The 26,500-nt window shown below is 41.1% G+C and overlaps 1 protein-coding gene across 2 annotated transcripts in view; it reads left to right on the forward strand.

The window, feature by feature from the left end:
• Positions 1 to 26,500, forward strand: part of LOC149167781 (lipid transporter) — a 265,433-nt gene that overhangs the window by 167,502 nt on the left and 71,431 nt on the right. For both annotated transcript variants that reach the window (XM_089433148.1, XM_089433150.1), the window contains exons 7-11: positions 21,524 to 21,666; positions 21,931 to 22,098; positions 22,519 to 22,589; positions 22,925 to 22,996; positions 23,460 to 23,597. In XM_089433148.1, coding sequence (XP_089289274.1) covers positions 21,524 to 21,666; positions 21,931 to 22,098; positions 22,519 to 22,589; positions 22,925 to 22,996; positions 23,460 to 23,597 — 592 coding nt within the window. The remainder of the gene's footprint in view (positions 1 to 21,523; positions 21,667 to 21,930; positions 22,099 to 22,518; positions 22,590 to 22,924; positions 22,997 to 23,459; positions 23,598 to 26,500) is intronic.

Below are 26,500 nucleotides of genomic sequence, written 5' to 3' on the forward strand. Positions count from 1 at the left end.
CCCTGTCATGTGCCTACATTTGGTGTCTATTGTTTTATGTGCTGCTGCTTTTGGTAATTGCTTGATGAACTAAAGAAAGAAGATATAAAGAATCGTAATAATAAGGAACATCACAAGTAATTATCAAGAACAAGAAAATCTTTACTGCCTTTCTGATTTTCTAACACAAAGTAGCTTTGATACCATGTTGTTTTTCCACGGCACTAGAGAGTGTAGGTTGGGGTCTTAGAATCTCTGATGTAACCAACTCAAATGCCACAACAAACTACTTTGCACAACGGAATAAATACAACTGTAAATCAACACGTGATCAAATAGAAAATTTTTTTACAATTTTTAACAACCCAACTTCCTCATATTAACAAATTGTAATCCAACTATCTAGGGCTCCCATACCATGGATCATGGCGCTCATACAATCACTGATACAAGGAATACAACTAGGGTTTGGTGTCAACAACTTTGACCACCAATCTACTCTGAATAAGACAACACTTGGTCTACTTGCTGATGTACCGCTCCATAACCCTTTTAGTCCACGTGTCTAGAAGACATCCGCTGGTCCTTTTGCTCTCGATCTGCAGCAACACCAATTTGCCTCTATCAATGATCCTGCTCCTTTATGTCATTGAACATGACTCCAATCTGCCCTCTAGCTGATCATTAGTCCATCAACGAATCAACACATAGGGTCTTCTTGTGAGTTGTTCACAACTCCGTTTGTAACAACTCCTTGACTGCTCACTGTTGCTCTTCAGCTCTTAGGGACTTCTTTCCTCTATTGCCTTCCCGTGCTACTCCACTAAGACAAACTTAGGGAAGGGAGGGTTGCCCTCTATCGCTGCAAGATGTCCTTCTCTTGCAAACTTGGGCTAGACAAACTGCTCCCTTGGCTGCCTTCTTTTGTCCTTCAAAGATCAGTCGTTGAGCTTCTCCAAATCTGCCTCTCTAGCATACCTAAAGTCCTTCATAAGTCTGCACTTAGGGCTTCCTTGGACAAATACTTGCTGCCCTTCTAACAACCACAAGATGTCCAACGAATCTGTCCTCTATTAGGACCAATGTTGCACGAAGTGAGGATGTTTTTTGGAAGCGGGGACGTGGAAGCGTCATTTCCCAAAAATTTAGGAAGCGAAGTGTCTTAGAAGCGTCTACTATATATATATATATATTTTTTTTTTTGCATTTATATTAAAAAAATCCAAAATACCAAATTAGTTGTAGAAAACATGAAAACATGCATATTTTTACATTAATCAAGATAGATACGACATCCATTGTACATCAAGGATTAATTATTCTAGCATCAACCATCTAGAATCTAGATTCCTCTTCTCTTGTCTAGCCTTTGCCTCTACTTCAAATCTATAAGGATATTAGTCAACATTGCCTAATTTTGATCAAACAGCGTAATGTAAGCCTTATAATATGGTAGAGAAAGCTTAACATGCCTGATCAATGATTTTGAGTTGAGTTCAACAATCAACAACCCCAACATTGGGGTACATATAGGGCTTGGTGCTCTTGATTAAATGCCAATCACATGCCCCCATACATGATATAATCCAATGAAATGCCACAATCCCATTGATCCTGAAAACTGTTAAGTCTGCTAAATTTTGAATGGGATATGAAATTCTATTTTCTCCATATGTCATTTCATGGTAATGTTAAAATTTAAGTAAAAGGATGGAAACGAAAGATAAAGGAGAATATCACTTTAAATTTAAGAATTTAACATTGCCATTAGGGAGCATCTAGGAAGCGTTTAGGGAGCATCAAGGGGCACCTTGGGAGTATTCAAAAAGTGTAGTTGCCCACATAACAGTTCGAATTTTCCAAAATAAAAACAAACAAATCCTCGCAGAACAGTGTGAATCGTCTGCCTTCTCTCGTATCTGTTTGCGATCCGCGGTGGATACACGCCCGAACCTCCACAGATCCGCACCCGATCCTTTCTGGATGGTGGATCGGGTAGGAGTCGCCGATCGGGCCCCCACTATTGAATTTCCATGATCTTGGGTCTAGGATAGAATCTTAAAATCTCTGACGCTACCAAACGAAGAATCTCAACAATACTACTTTGCATAGTGGAATATAAACAACAATAAATCACACATGCACAGAATATAGACAACTTTTTAAATTTCTCAACCCAACTTCGTTATATTAAACAACATATAATACAACAATCTAGGGATTCCGTACCAGGGATAATGGACCTCATACATCCACTAGTACAAGATGCAAATTGGGGCTTGGTGTCAGTCCATCGACAACCAATCTACCCTCAACAAGATACTCTGACCATCTGGCTGTCGCATGCTCTCTCACCTCCTCTGAGTCGTACCCTGTACGTGGCTGGTCCTTCAGCTCCTGATCTGTAGCTCCTGCTTCTATCAATTCTCCAAGTCCATTTGGCCACTGAACCTCGGCTGTCAATCTGCTCTCTAGTTGTGCCTTAGTCCATCAAGGGCACAACACATCGAGACTCCTATCGAGTTGTTCACAACTCCACTTGTGAACAACTCTCAACTGCCCACTGCTGCTCCTCAACTACTCAAGGACTTCAACCCACTATGGTCTTCCTGCGCTGCACCGATGAAGACCAACATAGGGCATAGAGGGCTGCCACCTATCACTGCAAGATTTCCATCTCCCACAATGAACACGGGCTAGGAGGACTACCCATCATCTGCTGTAGAAGTCCTTCTCCACACACAAGTCTCGGGCTCCACAAACTGCTCCTGGTTGATCAAACCCTTGAGCTCAACAACTGCCTCTCTCGCAACTACCTTTGTCCATCAAGGTGTTGCTCACTGGGCTCCAACTTGGACACTATCACGCTTACCTCCCGCAGATCATAAGTGGCCAATCCACATCCACACTTGGTCCACTCTCATGCTACCCTTAAACAGTTCATGAGTGACCAAGTCCACGCTATAGCATCTGCTCCTAGTTAGGGCATCCTAACACTTAAGAGACCCTTACACACGGCTGCGCACATACTTTTCATCAACTGCCCTCTGCTTTTGCAATAGAGGAGCTATTGCACAAATCTAGGCTCCAATGTACTACTGCAACATCTGCCCATTGATTAGGGCATCTGACAGCCCAGGTCATCCCTATCTCTTGGCTACTGCAATCCTCCAAATCTAGTCCTCTCCTAGGACAACATCCTCCTAGCAACTCTCATCAACACGAGAACACATCCTCCAACATATTGCTAGTTTTCTCTTGTCCTTGGGATTTGTGTATGTGTAGGACTAGTTAGGGCAAACTTCAACAACTCAAAATCACTGTCAAACCACTGTGCTGCCCTTCTAGACTATTGTCTTCCTTTGCTGTCCTTACCAATCCTTTCCTTGCATTGTCCTTACCAATCCTTTCCTTGGTTAGTACCCCTGTTCCACCTGCGTTAAGTTTGGAGAGGTCGCGACTAGGGAAGAGGAGCCTTCCCAGCCTTCTTGGCCCAGACAAACAATCGTCCACAACTTGCTGTAGATACTACTCCCTCTGCGGTCTATAACAAGTATTAAACACACTATAAAATATACATAGAACAACCCTTACCTCTCCTTCTATTTACAACCTAGCTCAGCAAGGGATCCCGCATCCAATCGTGTCTTTACCTTGTCTTCCAGGCCTGCTTTCTGTTTGCCTTCGCACCCTAGTCGTCTGCGACCTATCTTCATCAGAATTCCACACCAAAACAATGAAGGATCCTCCTCCTTGCTTCCTCGCTAGTCTGCCCCAAATCCGCACTAATTTCAGAGGTGACTTGATGCATTGCTCACTTGGATAGATGAGGAATGAGGCTTCTCCTCATTCCTTTATATAGTGTTCCTTAGGCTAACGTCCAACCCTTCCAAGGGATCTCTACAAGTGAAGCCGACTTGTTTTCCTTAGGACAATTAGCCTACATAACCTTAAAAAATTCATAACTTGATTTCTACAACTCAGAATTGAGTGATTCAACTTGCATCTTTCTTGTCTCGATGTCCTCTATCATCTTAGCCCATCACATGTAGAAATATTGCCCAAATCCTGATGGGTGCAAAACCCCAAGCTTGGGTTTCAAGCCCACAAGCCTACTTGTGGTGCTTTTCCCTCCAATCCGCAACCTCTAGGGCTTGGATTACCTCCCAAACTACACAAAAATCAACACTCCCTCTTAGCAAGGGAGGTGCTTCCAAGAGTAGGAAGTAACCATCATCATCTCTCGCGACACTAACCCATCTGGCATCCATCACTGTAAAATACCTTGTAGAATGAACCTGACAATCTCAGTAGTGCCTCTGCCTCATCACATCTGAACCTGAAGATCTCGAACCTCCATAGGGATGCTCCCTCCGAGCCTACACGATTTCCACTGGCTCAGTCTTGCAAGCACTCATCATACTAGATCAAATACCACTCGTGCAAATCTCACCAATCTCGGATATGCAACATCACGATCCAATGAAGGCTCTAGCCTGCGAACCTGTAGTTCATCACATAAAGCCATTTCGATCAACCTGATCTCGTCCAAGCCAGAGAAACCCTCGAGCTGTCCTAACCATCCATTACAAATAACCAAAGTCCATGATAAAAAATCTTCCCTACAACAAACTGTTGTTCATTAGGCTCACCACCAATCCACCAGAACTCCCAGCGAATCTTGCTGCCAAGCCAGTCAAGACCACATCTCCATGTCTGCAGCTGAACCCTCTGCTCCATGATCTAGAAACCCACAACTCCCTCTGAGTTGCTTTGCTGTGCACACTCTGATTCACTATCCCTCAAAGTAGCTCAAAGATGCTCTAATACCGTTGAATTTCCACGATCTTGGGTCTAGGATAGAATCTTAAAAACTCTGTTGCTACCAAACCAAGAATCTCAACGATACTAATTTGCATAGTGGAATATAAACAACATTAAATCACACATGCACAGAATATAGACAACTTTTTAAAAATTTCAACCCAATTTTGTTATATTAAACAACATATAATACAACAGGCTAGGGCTGCCCTACCAAGGATAATGACCCTCATACATCCACTAGTACAAGATACAAACTGGGGCTTGGTGTCAGTCCATCGACAACCAATCTACCCTCAACAAGATACTCTGACCATCTGGTTGTCGCATGCTCTCTCAGCTCCTCTCGGTCGTACCCTGTACCTGTCCGGTCCTTTGGCTCCCAATCTGCAGCTCTTGCCTCTATCAATGCTCCAAGTCCATCTGGCCACTGAACCTTGGCTATCAATTTGCTCTCTAGTTGTGCCTTAGTCCATCAAGGGCATAACACATCGAGACTCTTGTTGAGTTGTTCACAACTCCACTTGTGAACAACTCTCCACTGCCCACTGCTGCTCCTCAGCTACTCAGGGACTTCATCCCACTATGGTCTTCCTGTGCTGCACCGATGAAGACCAACATAGGGTACAGAGGGTTGCCACCTATCACTGCAAGATGTCTATCTCCCACAATAAACATGGGCTAGGAGGACTACTCATCATTTGCTGTAGAAGTCCTTCTCCCCACACAAGTCTCGGGCTCCACAAACTGTTCCTCGCTGATCAGACCCTTAAGCTCAACAACTGCCTCTCTTGCAACTACCTTTGTCCATCAAAGTGTTCCTCACTGGGCTCCAACTTGGATACTATGTCACTGTCGTCCAACATACCATAAGTGGCCAATCCACGTCCACACTTGGTCCACTCTCACGCTGCCCTCCAACAATCCATGAGTGACCAAGTCCACGCTGTAGCATCTGCACCTAGTTAGGGCATCCTCACACCTAGGAGACCCTTACACACGACTACCCACAAACTTCTCATCAACTGTCCTTTTCTTCTGCAATAGAGGAGCTATTGCACAAATCTAGGCTCAGTGTACTGCTGCAACATCTGCCCATTGATTAGGGCATTTGACAGCCCAGGACAACCCTATCTCTTGGCTACTGCAGTCCTCCAAATCTAGTCCTCTCCTAGGACACCATCCTCCTAGCATCCTCCAACATACTGTTGGTTTGCTCTTGTCCTTGGGATCTATGTATGTGTAGGATTGATTAGGGCACAATTCAGCAACCCAAAATCACTGTCCAACCACTGTGTTTCCCTTCTAGACTGTTGTCTTCCTTCGCTGTCCTTACCAATCCTTTCCTTGCATTGTCATGGACCTTGGGCACCTCCAGAAGGCCTCCTACACCACATGGATTACCCACAACTCTAGAATCTGACTTCTAGATGGGTTAGTACCCTGTTCCACCTGCGTTAAGTTTGGAGAGGTTGCAGCTAGGGAAGAGGAGCCTTCCCAGCCTTCTCGGCCCACACAAACAATCCTCCACAACTTGCTATAGATGCAACTCCCTCTGTGACCTCGAACATGTACTAAACACACTATAAAATATACATAGAACAACCCTTACCTCTCCTTCTGTTTGCGGCCTAGCTCAGCAAGTGAACCCGCATCCAATCCTGTCCTTACCTTGTCTTCTAGGTCTGCTTCATGTCTACCTTCGGACCCTAGTCATTTGCGACATATCTTCATCAGAATTCCCCACCAAAACGGTGAAGGATCCTCCTATTTTCTTCCTCGCTAGTCTGCCCCAAATCTGCACTAATTTCAGAGGTGTCTTGATGCATTGCTCACTTGGATAGATGAGGAATGAGGTTCCTCCTCATTCCTTTATACAGTGTTCCTTAGGTTAACGTCCAGCCCTTCCAAGGGATCTCTACAAGTGAAGGCGACTTGTTTTCCTTAGGACAATTAGCCCACAAAACCTTAAAAAATTCATAACATGATTTCTACAACTCGGGATTGAGTGATTCCACTTGAATCTTTCTTGTCTTGATGTCCTCTATCATCTCAACCCATCACATGTAGAAATATTGTCACAGTTTTGGCCCAAATCCCGATGGGTGCAAAACCCCAAGCTTGGGTTTCAAGCCCACAAGCCTATTTGTGGCGCTTTTCCGACCAATCCTCGAGCCCTAAGGCTTGGATTACCTCCCAAGCTACACAAAAATAAACACCCACGAATCCAATTTTCCAAGAATCGCCAAAAAAGAGCAGTACCGTGGATTCGATTTTCGGATCTGCGGTTCCGCCAAAGGATCGTTGGCGGGTCTGTACGGGACGCGGTTCTGCCTCCAGATCCTTGGGGGGGGGCACGGTTCCTGCAAAATTGATTAGGACTCTCATCCACTAGCAAAAGAACCAATGCAAGAGAACAAGGATACCTTGTTTATCAATGTTATTCTGTCCCTCTTGTCCTCTTTGCTTCTGTGCCTTTCCTCTACAATATCGACCCTCTGATTAGGGTTCATTGTAACTACACTTGCAACCCCACAAATAAGGACAAAACTGCTCTCAAATGTTGCCGCCTTTTCTCCTCTAGAAGCTCCTACACTCACTGATCTCTCAACCCTCTTCCAACCACCTGTAATGCTCGTTTTCATCCTCAAAACAAGCCTTACAGGACTCAACTTGCAACTAGGGCATAGGCTGAAGCTTCGAGCCTGTTTCTTGAGAAGAACCACCCTAAAACTAGGCACAAAACAACCCTAACTTGGCCTCCTTCCTCGTTGGTTGCTCCTCCTAGCTTCAACCTGCAATCACAAGAGAAATAACCCCAAACATAATTCTTCTCTTGCTTTCGCAAGTCTCCCTAGGTTTCGGCTGCCTTAGAGGTATATCTGCCTTTGATGCTTGATCATTGGATGTTGAGAAATGAGGACTCTCCTCTCTTTATTTATATGCTTCTCTAAGGTGTCCAATGACTAGCCCTTTGGGGCTCCTTTTTAAGCCAACCAACTTGACTTCTTTGTTGCAAGCCCACATGAAACACTAATAAATTAATATCTCAACTTTTTCAACTCTTCTCTTGGTGCTTAAAGTAATCCCTTGTTCCTATATGGGTTCTCTTCCATCTCCAAGTGTTAAACCTACAAAATTCCTCGTGGATTCACACCCACAACTTTGGGTGCAAAGGCCATCGCTTGGGTACTCTTGCCCACAAATCCCATGTTAGTCAAATTTGTCCAATATCTTGTACCCTGGGGTCTGGAATACCTCCCAAGCTACCAATCTCAACACAAAGCTGACCACTTGGGTACATTGCTGACAAAACCACATATTTGTGGATCAACTCCTCAAAAACCTAGTACCCCAGGGGTTGTTGGAGTACCTCCCAAGCTACACATTTCAACACTCCTTAGCGAGGGAGGTACTTCCACTGCTCGGAAGTAATTCGTCAGTGACACTACCCCATTCTCTTGCGTCCAACACTGTAGCATACCCTGTAGAATGAACCACCCTATCCTCAGTAGGTCCCTGCTTCTAGAAGCTTCTCGCTTATTCTTCTCATGATAGGCCTTCAGCCCATTCCGCGGTTCCTTCTTGCCAACTATAGAAGTCTCCTTATTCCCCACTGACCATGCGCTCTTCTCGGGTTGTGGATTCTCCCTCTAAACCTGCAAACTCCCGCTCGAACTTGAGTTTCAGGAACTTGCTTCTTTCTTTGATCTATAGGCTTGCCTGTCAATTGGTATAGACCATTCTCCCTAACTCCAATGATAGCTCCAATAGAGTTAGAGCCTTTGGGCTTGAGTATCGCTTTCCCATCTTAGAATATCACCTCAAACCCCTTCGCCTCGATCATTGAGACAAACAACACACTGTACTTGAGCTCTGATACCTGGAGTACATCTTGAACTCGTAGCAACCCACCTGACTCCATCGTAAATGTCACAACACCTGACCCTCTGACACCTTTCTGACTCTTGTCGCCAGCCTCTATGTGCAACTTCGAGTCCCATTCAGTTAGTCTCAAAAACTTCACGTGAACATGTCATATGCTTTGACGCTCCGCTATCCACATACCATGCACCCTCGTCAATAGTACCCTCGGATAAATGAGAAACCAAAGTAAAGTTCTCCACCAACCTTCTTGAGAAGTCATCCAACTCACCCAAAGATGTAGCAACCCCAACTATCTCCGTCCTCTTCTCATTATCTCACTTCTTGTTTTTTGGACACTTGCTAGCATAATGACTATACACGCCACATGTATAACACTTTAGCTTGTTATAATGTGGTTGTATTCGTTCTTTTCATGCAACTGAACTTTGGGCATCACTGATGAATAATTAATCACAAAGATAAAACCTTCGCTCATTGCGTATTCTGTTAAACAATAAGGCATCTAATCAAGCTACAAATTATGTAGGCAAGCGAATAATTCGAGAAAAAATTTACAATGGTGAAAAGTGTCTAGAGTTCTTGGCAGAAATTCATCGGTGGGCAAAAAAATTCCCTATTCTTAATCATCTCTCGGTGCATTCTAAAACTCTTTATTTGCAAATTCGTTGGGCTAGGGTAGATTTTTTTATGACAACTGTTGTGGATTTTTTATGTCACCTTTTCTTATCTCGATGACTTGTTAGACGAACTCCACGACGCAAAATACTTCTCAAAGTTAGATCTGAGGTCAGGTTATTACCAATTACATGTAGGGTTAGGAGATAGTGAGAAGAATGCATTTAGAACTCATCAAGGACATTATGATTTCAAGGTGATGCCTTTCAGATTAACAAATGCCCCAACTACATTCCAAGTAACTATGAATAAGCTTTTTCATCCATACTTACGAAAATTTGTACTAGTTTTCTTGTATGATATCCTTATCTACAATAAAACATGGAAGGAGCACCTCAAGCACTTGGAAGAAGTACTTTCTTTACTAGAAAAGAATCGGTTTTATGGAAAATTATCGAAGTGTACTTTTAGTAAAGAGGAAGTCTAATACCTCAGTCACATCATATCCGAGGAAGGAGTCAAGGTAGACCCCGTAAAATAAAAGCAATCAAAGAATGGCCAAAACCAAAAAATTAATCTAAACTAAGAGTTTTTCTGGGATGAACAGGATATTATAGAAGATTTATCAAAAACTATGCGCACTTCACTGCACCCTTGACCAACTTGTTAAAGAAAAATGCCTTTTAGTGGTATAATAGAGCAGAAGAGTGTTTTGACTCTTGAGACATTAAAAGAAGTAATGTCATCTACTCCAGTACTAGCAACCCCAGATTTTTCCAAACCCTTTGTGGTAGAATGTGATGCTTTAGGGTTCAAAATTGGAGCAATATTAATGCATAACAACCACCCAATTGTTGATTTTTGTAGCATCGGATGTGCTCTTGCCTCGAGGCTTTGTAGAGAGGCTAAGACATGTGCCTTCTCCAATACCCAGAAATCGTTTGGGAAAATTCCACCTAGAGATGGTTTAATTAAAATAATTAACTTTTTTAATGGTTCCCTAAGTCTAAACTTAGAAATCTGGTTAATTAAAGGGTATTAATTAAAAAAGGTGTGAATCTTCTAGAAGAAGATGAGGATCAACTCCCAGTTAATCTTAGCCCTTGATTATGTTTTAATCTTGGCCGTTGGAGCTCCAACGAGAGATTATAAGGAGGAGTTCGATGGGCACTTGGAGAACACATCGAATGAGAGATCAGAGATCGAATTTCTCAAGAGTAGCAACGTTGAGTTGCCGGAGTGAGATCAAGTGATCTTCTTGTAGTGAGGGGCAGGGATAGTAGTTCAGAGGAGAGTTTTCCAGATCCGGAGAGTGCAAAGCAGAGAGGGCATAGAGCAGTTCAGTGAGGCAGTGCAGTGCCATGCAGAGGCAACACAGAGCTTCAGAGGGAGTTCGAAATCCAGTTGGGAGAGTTGAGATCCAGTGCCAGAAGCCGAGGTGTGAGACCGGAGGGCTAGAAGGTCGAATTTCCAGACAACAGGAGATCAATAGAGGAGGTGACACAGAGCCCAGCCAGTGTGACGTAGATCTGCGTAGGATTGACGCAAAAGTTGTGCAGATGTAGCGTGGGGCTAGCCAGCCAGCCCCTGATCATTGTCGGATCTCTCAAATTAGTGTGAGATTTTTCTCACTAGCTTTTTGCCAACATTTCTCTATATCGGATAGCCAGTTTGGGCATCCAACGATTTGTACTCAAATTTACTACTGCATAATAATTAAAACCCTTGACTACACGGTTTTTTCACATTGGGTTTTTCCAGGGACATTGTACAAAAACAACTGTGTTAATGTGTGTGTTTATTTCTCTCTAGTGCAATATTTAGTTTCCGCAGTGTTTTATTTTGTGTAGGCTGTAGTGTATGTATTTCAGTGTTTTTCGTAGAAAACTACAAGTAACTTGTTCAAGTAATTTAACAAGTAGGTGACATATTATCAATTCGCTGCAACAGGAATCGGGTAACCGTTTTTTCACATGGTATCAGAGCACAGATCGTGAGTAGAAGAGCTCAGTTGCAGAAAGGAACAGGGAGTTTGTAATTACTGCAGAGGCAGTGCAGTCCTTGCGCCAAGGAGGTCAAAGTTTTGAGGGAAGATTGATTTCTCTAAGTGAGTCGACAAAGAAATTCAATTTCCAGATCAAAGCTTTCTAGAGGCAGAAGGGAGCATCATATTTTTTCCTTGCAGAGCAGATCTTCAGTTGGCGCGCAAATATTTTGCAGCAGTTGTTGGCAGAATAGCGTAAGAGGGAGAGAAGAGCACATACTGAGGGAATTTCTTCCTCAGAGAAATTCTAGCTAAGAAGTTTGAATTTTCCAAGCAGAGCAACAGTAATTGCGTGCGAGATTTCTCACTCCAGAAGGGAGTGCGAATTGCTGGGTAGCAATTGCGCAGAGTCCAAGAGGGAGGAGTTCGACTTTTTCAGGAGAGATGGCTTTAGTTGGCTTCAATTGGGTTGAGAGATCAAGATCGGTTAGACGAAGCCTCCAACTTTGTGATCTGGAAGGCTAGAATTTCCTGCCTTCTAGATGAGCATGATCTTAAAACTTATATCGATAGTGTGGTAGATGTACTTGTTGATGCAGATCCGCTCATGAAGTACAAGGCTGAGATGGGGAAGACTAAGAGGATCATTCTCGACGGAGTTCGAGATCACGTAGTATCCCATATAGCCGGCAAGGATATTGCTCGACAGATGTGGGAAGCCTTAGCTACGCTATACGAAGGATCTTCTGAGTAGCGGAAGATGTACTTATAGGAGAAGTTGAGATGCACAAGGATGAAGAAGGGGGAGCGAGTGGACCCCTTCCTTACTGGGACAAGCTGTCTTTAGTAGGATCAATACCCCTACCCTCAAAGTTTGTACGATTAGCGCTGAATAGCGTTTCTGAAGATTAACAAGTTTTCGTCCAGAGCATATTGGGTAGAGAAAAATTGCTAGATTGGGAACATGTGTGGGCTGATTTGCAACAGGAGGAGATGAGGCGTGATTTGGTGAAGGCCACCATCAGTGGCAGTAGTAGCAGTGGGACAAAGCAGGTGAAGGAAGAGGAGGACGTGGCCCTTGCATCAAAGGGGCAGCAGGAGCAACGTAGAAGAAAGAAGGATATTTCGAAGATCAAGTGCTTTAGGTGTGGTGAGCTGGGCCACTACAACACTCAATGTCCTCTCAAAAAGAAGGACAAGGAGGAGAAGCATGATCAACAAGCTGCATCCACAGAGATCGACAGGCTGTCCTCCAGATTGGAGGAAGAGTTTGCCATGATTGCCAAGATGCCTCCAGGGGTGAGGTGGGGTGATCTGGAGTTGTAGCCCCAGAGAGCTACAGGATGGGCAGGATCCTTGAGGAGTCCACCTCTTGGATCAAGACCTTCCTACGGGAGCCCATAATCAGCAGTAGCAGGATGGACCAGTATCAGTTGGTGCAGTTAGGTGCCAGAGTGACAGATGCAGTAGCTAGTAGTGGTTGGATTCTAAGCAGCTCAGAGCAGAGTTGGCAACAGTGGAGTTGGCACAGAGCAGAGTCAACAACAGCAGTGGAGCTGGCACAGAGCAGAGTTAGTAGCAGTGCAGAGGCTTCAGTGACAGTGCGGAGACTAGCAACAGTCAGAACTCAAACGACGGATGCATCATATTGAACACAGTGGGTTCAGTATTTTGGATACTTTTCTGTTTCAGATGTTGCATTTGCAACAACAACGGATGGAGAGAGGGTTGCAATGCAGTAGTGGACAACAATTCAACAGGGTCAACAACAACACAGATGCAACTCATATCAGAGTTGCGTAGTAGTTGATGGGCAGTAGAGCTAGACATCAGTAGCGCAACAGGAGGTGGTGCAAAGATAGAGTGATGCTTCAATAGGTTGTAGCGCTAGAGCACATTCCTCGCTAAGAGGGAGTGTTGATTACTATAGCATCGGATGTGCTCTTGCCTCAAGATTTTGCAGAGACTCAGAGAGGCTAAGACACATGCATTCTCCAGTACCTAGAAATCGTTTGGGAAAATTCCACTCAGAGATGGTTTAATTAAAATAATGTACTTTTTTAATGGTTCCTTAAGTCTAAACTTAGGAAATCTGGTTAATTAAAGGGTATTAATTAAATCAGGTGTGAATCTTCTAGAAGAAGACGAGGATCAACTCCCAATTAATCTTAGCCCTTGATTATTTTTTAATCTTGGTCATTGGAGCTCCAATGAGAGATTATAAGGAGTTCGATGGGCACTTGGAGAACACATCGAATGAGAGATCAGTGATCTAATTTCTCAAGAGTAGCAACGTTGAGTTGCCAGAGTGAGATTGACCGATCTTTTTGTAGTGAAGGGCAGGGATAGTAGTCCGGAGAAGAGTTCTCTAGATCTAAAGAGTGCAAAATAGAGAGGGCATAGAGCAGTTCAGTGAGGCAGCGCAGTGCCACGCAGCGCTGTAGAGGGAGTTTGAAACCCAACTGGGAGAGTCGAGATCCATTGCCAGAAGCCGAGGTGTGAGGCCGGAAGGTCATAAGATCGAATTTCCAGACAACAAGAGATCAACAGAGGAAGTGACATAGAGCCCAACCAGTGTGACACAAATTTGTGTAGGATTGACACAGAAGTTGCTTAGAGCCAGCATGGGGCCAGCTAGTGAGCCCCTGACCAGTTTTGGATCTCCCGAATCTGTGTGAGATTTTTCTCGTTAACTTTTTGCCAGCGTTTCTCTGTATGGGATAATATTTTGGGCATCCAATGATTTGTACTCAGTTTTACCACTGCATAATAATTAAAACCTTTAGCTGCTGCATCGGTTTTCCCACATTAGTTTTTTCTGGGGATATTGTCCATAAACAACTATGTTAATGTGTGTGCTTATTTCTCTCTGGTATAGTTTTTAGTTTCCTTAGTATTTTATTTTGTGTTGGCTGCAGTGTATGTATTTCAGTATTTGTCATAGAAAACTGTAAGTAACTTGTTCAAGTAATTTAACAAGTAGGTGAAATATTATCAGTTTGATGCAGTAGGAATCGGGTAACCGTTTTTTCACACCAATAGCTTTTGAAAGTCTAAAACTCAACGAAAGCTTGAAGTTTACTTACGTTAAAATTGGCAACTAAGGCCAAACTCCATGTGGGTCTTCTTATTTATGGCAGCTGATATTTTTCTTGGATTCCTCTCATCGAGAGGTGTAGGATTGATCTAAAGATCATCCGATTCCGACATGTATTCATGGAGATATGAATTTATTTGTGTTACTTGAAAAATTGTGAAAGTAGGCCAGCAACCATATTACCGCATCTTATCCTCAACGTTTCATTATAAATAGAGGAGGTCTTGAAGTCATTTTGAGACACTCATCTCTTGTGATCTCTCTCTCCACTCGTTTGGCTTTTGGTGGAAGGAGAGGTCTAGTAGAGAAAGCCCTATACGCTGTCCTAGAGGAGGCTCTTCTACGCAGCAAGGAGAGGCTTTAATACGCTGTCTAAGGGAGCTTCTATACACTGTCAAAGGAAGCTCTAAAAGAGCCCTAGCCACAGACAAGAGGAAGGGTTCTATTCATAGCTAGCCATAGTCCTAAAGGGAGGGAGATCTTGCCTTACCCTAGCCGTAGTAAGGAAGAGACTTAGCCACAACTTAGCCGTAGTCATGAAGCCTAGCCATAGTTGAAGGGAGAAGCCCTTGCACCTGTCCTATGAGGAGGACCTCTTCGCTGTCCAAAGGAGCTTCATACGCAACCCTTATCCATCGTCATAATTTGCCCTAGCCGCAGTCAAAGAAGAAGGTTCCAACCACAACAAATGGAGGTTTCAAGCAACTGTCAAGTAGTGCCCTAAGCCGCAGTAGGGGAAGCCCTTATACGCAACACAAAGAGACCTAGTTGCAGTCACTTAAGCCGTTGTCATATTGCCACATTGCTGTAGGTGACAACGTGGCCTATTTCAGCACTGTTTGTGCATGATCAAGCTGTTCTTGATCTCAGTATGTTGGGAAGAAGAATCCACAACAATGGCGCTAGAAGGAGGTCAGATGACAAGTTGTTCCCTTTGAGTCTATTTTGAAACCCCTTATCTCAAATGGCTCATCCTCAAATCTTACTCCTGGTTTGTTTCTATAATTTATACATTTGTCAATTCTTAATCCCCGATGAGCCTCTCAATCACTTTGCTCAATTAAAGTTTGATTGTGAGGATGGAACATCCATAACTACACACATTTTTGAGTTTATTAAATTTTGCGAATCTTACGAAATCAATGATGAAGAGTTTGCTTGTGTGCTTTTCTTCCTCACGCTTGGAGTTCGTGTTAATCAATGGTGTCATACCTTTCGACCCTCTTTCATCCATTCTTTCCATCATTTCCTCAAGGAGCTTTATCAAGACTTTGATAGGTATGATCACTGAGATGGTTATAAGAGAATCAATCAACTAAGAGTGAAGCTTGATGAATCAGTTGAGGATTTCTTTAATCGATTCCTTCACCTTTTATATGAATTTCCTAAAGAAGATGTGGATTGCGATTTCTTGAAAAAAAAGTTTTAGCGTTTGGTTCATGTCTCTTTGCATGGTGAACTTGAACCCCCTGATGTTTCTACTTCTCCAACTCTTGTGAATCATGAGACACCTCTAATTTCAGAGGAGGAATTTACTACTTTTGTTCTTTGTCTCCTCCTTTTCTAGGTCCAATGAGGGTGCCTATTTGCGATGATAATAAAGTTCAAAAATCTGCAAATCAAATTCGTAAACCATCTTCTCACTCTTCCTCCGCTTTTCATGACTCGGATTCAATGGAGGAAATCCCAGAATGGCTCATAAAGCCCATGGTGAAGACGAACTTCCCCAATCGACAGGATGATGTTATTATTGAATCTTGATAACTCTAGCCTCGAATTTGATCTAGATTTTTGTTATCCTTTATCATCTACATGCCATGGCTCTTTGTACTGTGATCCACCATGTCAATCTACCCCACCAGATATTTTTTCACACTCTCTTGATTCTCGAGTTGTTGGTTCAAATTGTGATTAGATAAAAGGTAGTCACATTACATAGGTAGAGGAGAAGGAAGGTGAATATGCTTTCATTCTTTCTTCTCTTTTTCAAAATCCTTCATGTCAAAACAATGCGCTTCCATTCTTGGATGATTCTCAATCTGCTAATCTTAGTAGTGAATCAAATGCAATAAATGGTTTCAATCAATCTGTAGCCTTGGGCAACAATCATTGCGATGATGATGAATTTGTTGATGTATGCAATCACAAACGCTTAGGTGCGTCAACTGATCTTTTGGTTTCTCATGAAGATTGTAATGTAGATCCAGAATCTGATTCAGTCAAAGAATATGTGCTTATTGAAACTTCCTCTTCATCTCACTATCCCTTGTGCTTTATCATTTGTGATGCATCTAATTGTGATGTAGGTACTCCATGCTCTTCAAGTCCTTCATCCGATGAGTTAACTTCTCAATTGGCACAAGGTGGTGATATTATCTATGATGCAAATGTAAACAATCAAATCATTGAGTACTCTTCATGTCCCTCATCATCTCTTTTCTTACATGAAGACAACTCTTCAAATCAACTTACTCACAAAATCTCCCTGATTCATTCATCTTCAAATTTGCGATCAGGAAATTCTTTCAGCTTGAGTAATCTAGTTGTTTGAAAATCCGGTCAAATCAGTGACAGAGATGGCTGCCATCCGGTGAGAATTGGTCTTATGAAACCGACCGTAGCAACTATCCTCAAGCCATGCACAATCTGGTTCAATCTTCAAAATGTGATTTTACAATCCTCGAAAGTGTTGGGACTTGCCAGGGTGTAGAGGCAGTTCAACTTCCATTGATGGTTAATTCAGGATCTAACAACTCTGGTAAACCCCTCGGATTAAGTCAGATCTGGTTTCTCTCGTACAATCCTTCTCTTTGCATCGCTTCACTCGATGAAAATATATTTTTGAAAAATGTTTGGTATTTTGGATGTAATATTTCAAATTTTCAAGATTTACTTCTAACTGGATTTAGCAATATTTTTCAGTTCATTCATTTTCATGCAAATCTCTCGCATAAAACTTGGGTTTGAAATGTGTATCTCTCATAGAGTCATGGAATTGTGAAGCTTATCATTCCAAAGACCATCATTTGTTAAAGGGATCATGCCTATCAGATTCATTTCTTAGTAATCAACTCTTGGTTTTCCTTTTAAATGTTGTATTGCAAATATTTCCCTTCATTGCACCTGAAATCCTCTTTAGTGATAATGAATGCACAAGCTATCACGTGAATCAAATCCTTCTTTTCTTACTATGTCCTGATTGGTCTCATGTGTTTTTTGTGCTGACACCCCTTTTAAATTCTTTAGATGATTACGATGCTTGTACAATTCATCACTAGTCCCAGGAAAATGATTCATCACATTCGGCCTGCGAGGTAGTTGGTTTGATTATTAGGAGCCTCAAAAAAGTCGTTCAATGATTTATATTAGTTAATTTCAAACTTGGAATATGATACTTTAACTAGCCCATATGATCATGATTTTGGCTCGGATGACTGTAATTCAACTTACTATTTTTCCGTCACCACATCTAATGACAGTTTTTTTACACCCTTCAATATTTATGGTTTAACATCACATTGTTTAGGTACTGGTCAAGCAGTTGAGGAACTTCAACATTCATGGTTGGTTATGTCAGTGCCTCATTGTCTTGACATGACTCGTGAATATGATCAGATCTATTTTTCCTCACAAGATTCTCATCACAATCCCTTGCCTCTAATTGAAAATTCATCTTTTCAAAGGTTTCTGGTTTCAAGAGGATTATCATGAATTTTACGATCCAATCATTGAATGGTTGGAACATTCTTACCTAACAAGCTCTGTTGCAAATAACATGTTTCAATCTTTCGTCACGCTTGCTAAGGAGTTTGGTGCATATGGAGACACATTCGCAGGAAGCTTCAGAGGTTTGTTAAATGATGGTTCTCATAAAAAAGGTAAGAATATAAAATGGTTAGAAGTGGTGGCTATGGCCTATCTTTCTGTTGACAGGAAAGATATTCATTTTTTTTTTACAATCTATTCAAGTTCTTGTATTTTCTATTTCACATTGTTTTATATTTGTTTTTATCGAACGCATCTTTGTGATTGCAGGGCGGGAACAATTACTATGGTTGCATTGGAAAATCCATTATACGTGATCCCGACCTTCTAGTTAGTTAGGTTAGGAGTAGGTATAGTTTCATTTTATTTTACCTACGCATCCATCCTGCAATTGTTTCATGTAGTTTGTCTTGTGTTTTCTTGTTTTGTTTCACATCATGTTTTGCTTTAGCCATTTTTTGTCTTGTCCTCTGGTTTCGTTTCCTTGTTGTGTGTTGTCTTTCCTTTCTTTTTGTGAGACCGTGCATGAAGATACTTTGTTGACTCAAAGGGAATGTGGAAAATTAGAAAAGGACTTTGTAACATTGCAACATTTGGATAACTCTCTGTTCTTCGGTTGAGGATGTTCTGACGGAAAATACAATCCTTACATTAAGAAAGCCTTGTGTCGAACCATGATCTCCATGTCTATTCTGGAAACCTCATGTTTGCACTCGGGTTTTTATGTTTCCGTGTTTTCAGGATGATCCAATCAAGTAGAGAAGGACAAGCGAAAATCTAAATGAGAAAACCAATATGAGAGGTCTTATATATTCTTCTCTAAATGGAAAACCTTTCCTGCTCTCAATAAGTCGGGGTCCCTCTTCCACCAATGAAATAAATAAGTGTCGATGCACATTGTTAGGGTCCTATATTATAGGAATCTCATCCATTAATGTCTTACTATTCATTTGAGGTCATTTTCTAAATATCAGTTTTTGTTTCATGAGTGATATGGTCTAGAGGGGTCTATTGTAAAAAAAAGGGGTCTAGTTTTGGACTGAGTGTCATGTAAGACTTTTTGAGTCAAAAGGGTTCTATTTTTCATAATTCAAAGTATAATGCCATGAAGGATCATCACTAAAAGGGTAATCATAAGGGGTCATTGGTCACCATGAAAGGGTATTTGAAGGTCATGTCATGAAAGATTTTAGTTATCATGAGTTAGTTAGATTAGTCCTGTCAGTTATGGGAATCTATGGTCAGTCATGTCATGATGTCATGGTGTCATCATTATAAAAAATCACTTATCATTTCCCATATCAAGAAAGTGGATAATAATTAGCCTAAAGAAAATATTTGTAAGATGTGGAGATCCTAAAGGTGCTTCCTTACTCTCATCTCTCATTCGAAGCACATGCTTTGAAAACACCTTGAAGGTCAAAGGAAGGAGTGATGCATGTCTGCAAATTCAAGTTGCTGCCCAAGTTAGAGGATGTTGTGAATCTGAGGAAATCGTTGCACATTTCAAAGAATTGTCAGACTGATCATGATTAAGGGTTCCTCTCGCTCCTATGATGTTATTTACATTGTATGCACCACACTTTATCATGTCAAACTGATTAGAAATTTTTAGAGCTTCTCCAACAACCCTAAGCTATAGCTGTCAGGTGTTTTGTTGCACAAATTGCTACGAGAAGCGTTTTCTACCTCTCGTTGTGCATGTATTTTTTTTCCTACTGCATTCAATATTCCTGTAAACTAGACATACTCTTCCTTTGAACTTCATTTGAGTGACACCAATCAGATATTTGTTTGTTGTTTCCCAAACCCTAGTCAATTATTGCTGTGTATTTGCCTTATCTCCTGTGAAACTCCCTTGTTTGCTGCAAAAGTATTGTGCCTCCAATCTATTGCATATTCCACTTTTCAACAACATCATATTTTGTTACGAGGAGACTGTAATACCTATATTTTTTATGATGGAAACCCCAGAAGGAAAAAAGAAAGTAAAAGGTGAAGATATTGCGCGATATGAACCCCAAGACCTAAGCTAAATAAACTCTGACCCTTCCATTAGGGTATCATTTAAACAAGTTGGTTGTATCACATTCTGTGAGAAAATTTAGGTCTAGGCTCACCACTTGTAGCTCACTAAATAGTTTGAACTTACTTTCAAAGGGAAGGAAATAAAAGTTGGGAATTTGGAGTTTTTTTCACAGAGAAATCAATAGTTGCTTCCACTGAGATCCCTTTACATGGTGAAGAATGGTTTAAGGGTATGGAGTTAGATTTAGCTCATTTCAAAGACTTTCTGAAGCCACAATACCAGGAGGGGTATGGGTCTGCTATCCTGAGGAGCTATCTACAGGGCCACTATAGTAAACTGTTGAAGGTGATTCAAAGGTATTTTACATGTGAAGGGAGGTTCAACAAAGTTTATCAGTATCATATTAGACTTCTAATGCATTTTACAACAAGGAAACCTTTGAACCTTCCTTACTATTTACTTAGGAGTCTCAGCAAAATGGCTGACAGAGTTCAAGCAAAGGAGAGCCAGATTGAACCTAGTTTATTTCATTTTTTGATCATTAAACTGCTGGTGATATAGGAACTTGACAAGAGGGAGAAATCATGGCAGGACTTTTTGTTTTCTTCAGGGTGGATGACACAATCCTCTGACAGCCAAAGGACTAAGAGAGATACCTCATCAGTTGTAATAAAAAAGGCCTCATCTGCAGCAGTTGGCTAAATCAGTTGACAAAAGAAGTGCCAAGAAACTTCACTTCTCACCTAAGGTAGAACAAGTGGCTAGGGGACCGAGAACAAGAGCTTTAGATAAGAGATTTCCTGTACAGTGTAGACCCTACACCTGTTCAAGTTATTGAGATATCAAAAAGTGCATGTGAAGAAGTGGAAGCTGATGAAAGGGATTAGAGAATTAAGGACCTGTACTATTAGTTGAAAGTATCATATTTGCAGCAAGTAAATATAGAACTCAGGCAGAAAGTATCATAAGAAGCTTCCCAACCCAGTGACTGATTGTAGTTTTGTTGTGGATGTCGCAATAGGACTTCTTGGAATTTGTAGATCTTATGTTCAAACTTCATTTTATTTGGAATTTAAAAAATTTGAATTTTATGTTTTTATAATCACTGCATTTATTTATCATTCTAGCTCATTCAATGATCTCAGAAGTACATGATTTGTGACTCTTCTAGATTTGAAGCTTGTGGATATCTTTTTCCTGTTTTTGGTTCTAAAAAATCTTTATGACAGTCATTTCAATATCAAGTTATAATTTTTTTCCAAGATACTCCTGAATAAATTCTTTTCTGCAAGGAATTTGAGATCAAATGGAGAATCATGATAAGCTTGTTTATTGATTTCAGGAAAGTGGGCTGGTTTTTGCTTTCTCCCAGCTTGCATATGGATTTTGCTTGGTTGTGTGTTATTGGGGCTACTTTCTTGGCACACCATTTTTTAGAAACTTAACCGATGAAGCAAGAACTCGGATTCATCTCATTCCTTTCGGGTATTGATCTATACTTGTTATCAAGTATGTGTTATGTGCTTTAAAATTCTCTTAAGAAATTTTGAGACCACAGCTTTTGATATATAGTATTTGATTCGGCTGTTGTTATCAATAAAACTACCAAATGCAACTTTATTTGAAAATTCTTCTAATTTTGCTATCTTTGATTTCTGTTACATCTTTCTATATTTGAAATGGTTTTATTTCTGAACTTTCTTGATTTAGATGCAACATTGAGCAATCCTAATCCCATATTTGGCACAGGAAGAGGCAGTCCTGTTATTTTGACAAACAACTGCTGCACATTAGTTTGGTCTTCACCTTCCAGTCATTTCAAAAACTGGTCCTTCAAGAAGGAGAGAAACTTGTTCTTGTTCTCTTTGATACACCTTACAATCAAGGTGTATACGGCCTAGTAGAAAAACTAGGCAGGTAATCCAATTTATCTCCATTCATGATATTGTAATTTGGCATGTGGTACATTGTTCTTGTTTTGTCACTGGGTGAATTGTTTGCTCTATAATGCTGAAACAACTAATGGCTATATTTTCCTGTCGCATGATTTACCAGAGAGGTAATATCAATGTATTATTCTTTCTATTTGTTAATGGTCACAGGGTAGCTATATGAAGCTTACATTTACGGCATGATTTTCAAGCATAGATGACAACAGCACTAAGATTATCAAAAGTTCAATAGTCCACATTTTTGAAGCACAGTCTAAAATTTACATTCGTTAGGTGAATACTGTTTCTTAAGTTTCATTAACCTCTGGTCATGACAATCCCTAATCTCATTATGTACTCTGTTGGAAATTGATGTGGTTTTCTGCCATTTGCATTCTTCAGGAAGTTTGGTGGTTCGTTCCATCTTTCAACCATTTGAAGAAAGTGTGTTTACAATTTTCGCCAAGTCAGCACCAGGTGAGCTGAGAACTCCCTTTTATGAAATTAGGAGCAATAATTTTGTGACATTCTATTCTACGGGTATGAAATAGTGGTTATTAAGATCATAATTATTTTTCCATCTCCTTTTTTCCTCATTGGGTAGCAAGTGATGGATGAACCTAGTTTCTATTTAGTTGGCGGAAGCTACTGAATATTGAAGATCTCTTTTCCATTTATGAATCTGTTAATTCTTTTTATTGTTCTTTAATTCAGCAAATCAACCTGTTGAGAGACAATACATATCTCAGCATGAAATTCAAGGTATTTGTGCATGAATGATAAGGTAATAATGTGCTAGTCTTTGATAACAGGCAGACATTTGCAGGGGAAAGTGGCTTTAGAACACATTCTATGCTTGGCCATGAAGCTTGTCATCTTGATTGGTATGCTTATAGCTCAATATGTTGTATTATATTTTTGTTGGTTGCTGATACTGCTCTTATTTCAGTGGTTTGAGTTACTCTCCAGCTACTTGTCAGAGCTTGCATCAAAATTTCATATATAATCAATGCTGTATCTCTTGGAATTCTTTTTGCATTATTGTCAATGATTGTCATATTGATTTTTTATTTTGTCAAAACTGCATGAAGTCTGTTTGTCTATAAATTTGTACAGAATATCATATATCCCAATTTCACAAGAGTTGTTCTGTGTATAGCATCTGTAGAAACTTTAAACAAGGGTGCACAGTAAAATTCAAATGTTGGAATTTATGGCCAAAATTCAATATACTATTGATACTTACTGAGATATTTCAGTGGTCGGGGTAAATCAGATCTTTTATAAATACGCATTTCTGTATTTGGTGTTACATTTCCAAGTTATAATTGTGTAAATACATTTCAGGGCTTTTCTTTGTTACATTTGGTCCAAGCTACTCCTATATCCTTATAAGATTGCTATATGGTAAAAATTGGAGTGATGGAGAAGCTTCAGTGGCATTGGGTTACTACTGCCTATACATTATGCTTCTTGCTATAAACGGTAAGCATATGAAATGCCTTTTTCTTACTACCTTTGATTTTCTTGGTGATATGAACTATGAAGTTTCAATTGGGTATAAACAAGAACACATTTGGAATGCAGTTGTAGTTTTTCTTTGGTTTTTCACATCACTTCGGAATTTATTCCATGCCTATCTATAGCTGTGCCCAAGGGATAATTTCATATTAAACAACTTACTTTATGAAAGCTATCAAAAGGCCGCACACATTTTTTTGTGCTAACTTTATTTGTGTGCTAAGCAAAGCTCAGGTGCCTTATTTTTGCTAATGTGATGTTTATTTTCTAAGACCTAGGTCTTGTTGATTTTTCAAGTGCAATAGATACAAACACTAATTTCTGAAACGCTGATAATTACTTCTAATGATGTAGATCTTCTTTTAGCAATTCCAGTTTATCATTAAGCAATTACACTTTAGAAATTCAACCATAATAGCACAACGACAACACAAGATTTACCCTGGGAAAACCCACTTGGGGGAAAACCCAACAACCCTTTTCTTAGAGAAATTCTTCTGTTCAAAAAGAGATACACCTAAAGGCTAATACTGCTACTCAACTATGAAGTCAAACTGATCAACAATGCTATTGTCAAATCTGGTCAAATAGGCATCTTGCCAAGTCAATCTTCTGCGCTTCAACTTCGGCCCTCTCTGATCTGCCTAGGCCTAATTTCGGCCTCCTAGAATATGCCCAGAGGTCTGTCCCTGCTGCCCAAAATTTCGGACCTGCTGTCGAGAAAGTGCTATCCAGAAGTTCGACCAACTGCCCAAACGCTCTCCAGAAAATCACACGTGCAAAGTAGTGAGAGAGAGATAATATTGAGATGAATTCTTCCTTCTTCTCCTTCTTCGTCCTTCTTCATCTTCGCTTTGATGCCCAAAATATGTCTTCTTATGTGAGAGATCGAATGGTGCCTTGTGGAGGAGGTCAAATGCTCTATATATAGTGTTCTGCCTGTTTGAATGTGTGTCTTTATTGGGGCTGACTTGACTTGAGGGAGGACTGACTTGACAAGTTTGGAGCCAAAAATTCAAAAATTCAAATTTTGAAATTTTCTCTTTGGATACCTCTTACCCACCATGTTGTGGGTGATATCCCTAGGAGAAATTTTTTCTCCAATATGGCCCTCAATCGACAGTCAACAACCCCTTGCAACCACCAACTAGCTCGTTGTGCCATTTCTGGTCCTTCACCCATCTCTATGATTGTATGTTTGAAGGTGGGCCTCACGAACCTAAAGGTATGCCTTATCATTTAGTAATTCAGTATTGTAGTTTGCTTATCATGGACACTTCTGTGCATGGATTAATGGGGGGATTCGGTGGAAAGAGTGGGATAGGTCTGTGCTCTTGTCCCCTAGACCACTTTTGGATGTTAACCTTGGACCCCAGTCCCGTGGGATCTCTTTTACTGACCCTTGGGCTTTAGGGATGGTACTACATGGGAAACCCTGATTTTGGTTGTGTGGTCCCGCTCCCTCATACATAGATATTACTCCCCTTCCACTCATTATAACCCCATTCATCATTTCTCCTGCCTGGGTCTACGTTCCTCCACTTGGTCCACATAGGGTTAGCCTTCCCCTTCCCCTTGCCCACACTTTGGATCAGACATGGAATGATGCCCCGAAGGTTGATGCAGCTGAAAAGAAAAGTAAAAGCATAATTGGCTACATCCAACAGGAAAATGTACCACAAAATGCAAAAGTTGGCCGGGACAAACACATTTAGCACGTGGGCAAAAGCCAATACATGAGCTCTGCCCCATCTTCATGGCCATCACCCTAGTTCCTACAAGCCCTAGATGACCCTCCTTTATCATTTAGGAACCCATGATTGTCCCAAACCCTAGTGGGCAATGAACCACGCTACCTTAAAGGGGGTATCCACTGCTATATCTCACACATCATGCTCTTACCCCTTGAGCCTCGAGCAGTTAATTAAAGAAAAATCATAAAAGGAAAAATACATATATAGGGTGGAAAAATCAAGGTTGGGGCACCTCATGTACCACAATCTCCCCCTCCTATACATTATATATCCAAGTGGGGCTTCCCTTGTATTAGCTACCTTTGTACCCCAACATTTGACCCACAGGTTGCCTCTTTCATTCCCTACTCCATTCATCTCTCCATCACATGCGACCACCCTTTTAAAGGATGTACCTTAGACATACTATTCTCTTTAGAAGTAGAAACCACCTAATATGATACTTGGTTAACCCCACTTGGAACTTGAAGACATTAGCATTATGGAAGGGCATGCCATTATGAAGTCCCTATTTGTTGTCCATGGTTTGTAAGCTCCTTTACTTGATTTCCTTGATGACTTGTTGTGCTGGAAGGCTAGGGGAAGCATTGGATCTTATACAAGATTGCAGGTGGTCTCATATTGGGTTTGGTCTCCCTATACGGGGTACTAACCTTCCAGAGGGCTACATTGGCACATGTAGGGTGTGTGTTGAGAGCCATGGGCCTCCACAATAGTAGACATCACTTTATGGATCCCAAAGATGTTCAGAGATTGCTCGAGATTCACCTATTGGACGAGGAAGATGCATCTGGTTCCCCTTTGCCCAGACAACCCCACAATTGTACCATGCACTTGGGAGATGACCCAGGACTTGTATGCTGATGTGGCATCACTTACACCATCATCTAAGCCCTTACAGATGATCTATAGGCATCTTCGACTTACTTGGAGACCCATGAGGTCACTTGTGTGCCCTCACACCCATTGGGAGCACCACACATTTATTATGTGGAGAACAAGGGGCAAACCCCTTGTCCATTACTTTTGGAAGCCCTATTCATCATTATGGCACTTATGGATTTCATCAGGTTTCTTAGAGAGCCCAACAATCTGTATTATTGATCACTCGAC

The sequence above is a fragment of the Pinus tabuliformis genome, chromosome 5_1, assembly GCF_031772625.1.
Source record: "Pinus tabuliformis cultivar Carrire ecotype Pingquan chromosome 5_1, CPIR1, whole genome shotgun sequence".
Classification (NCBI taxonomy): Eukaryota; Viridiplantae; Streptophyta; class Pinopsida; order Pinales; family Pinaceae; genus Pinus; species Pinus tabuliformis.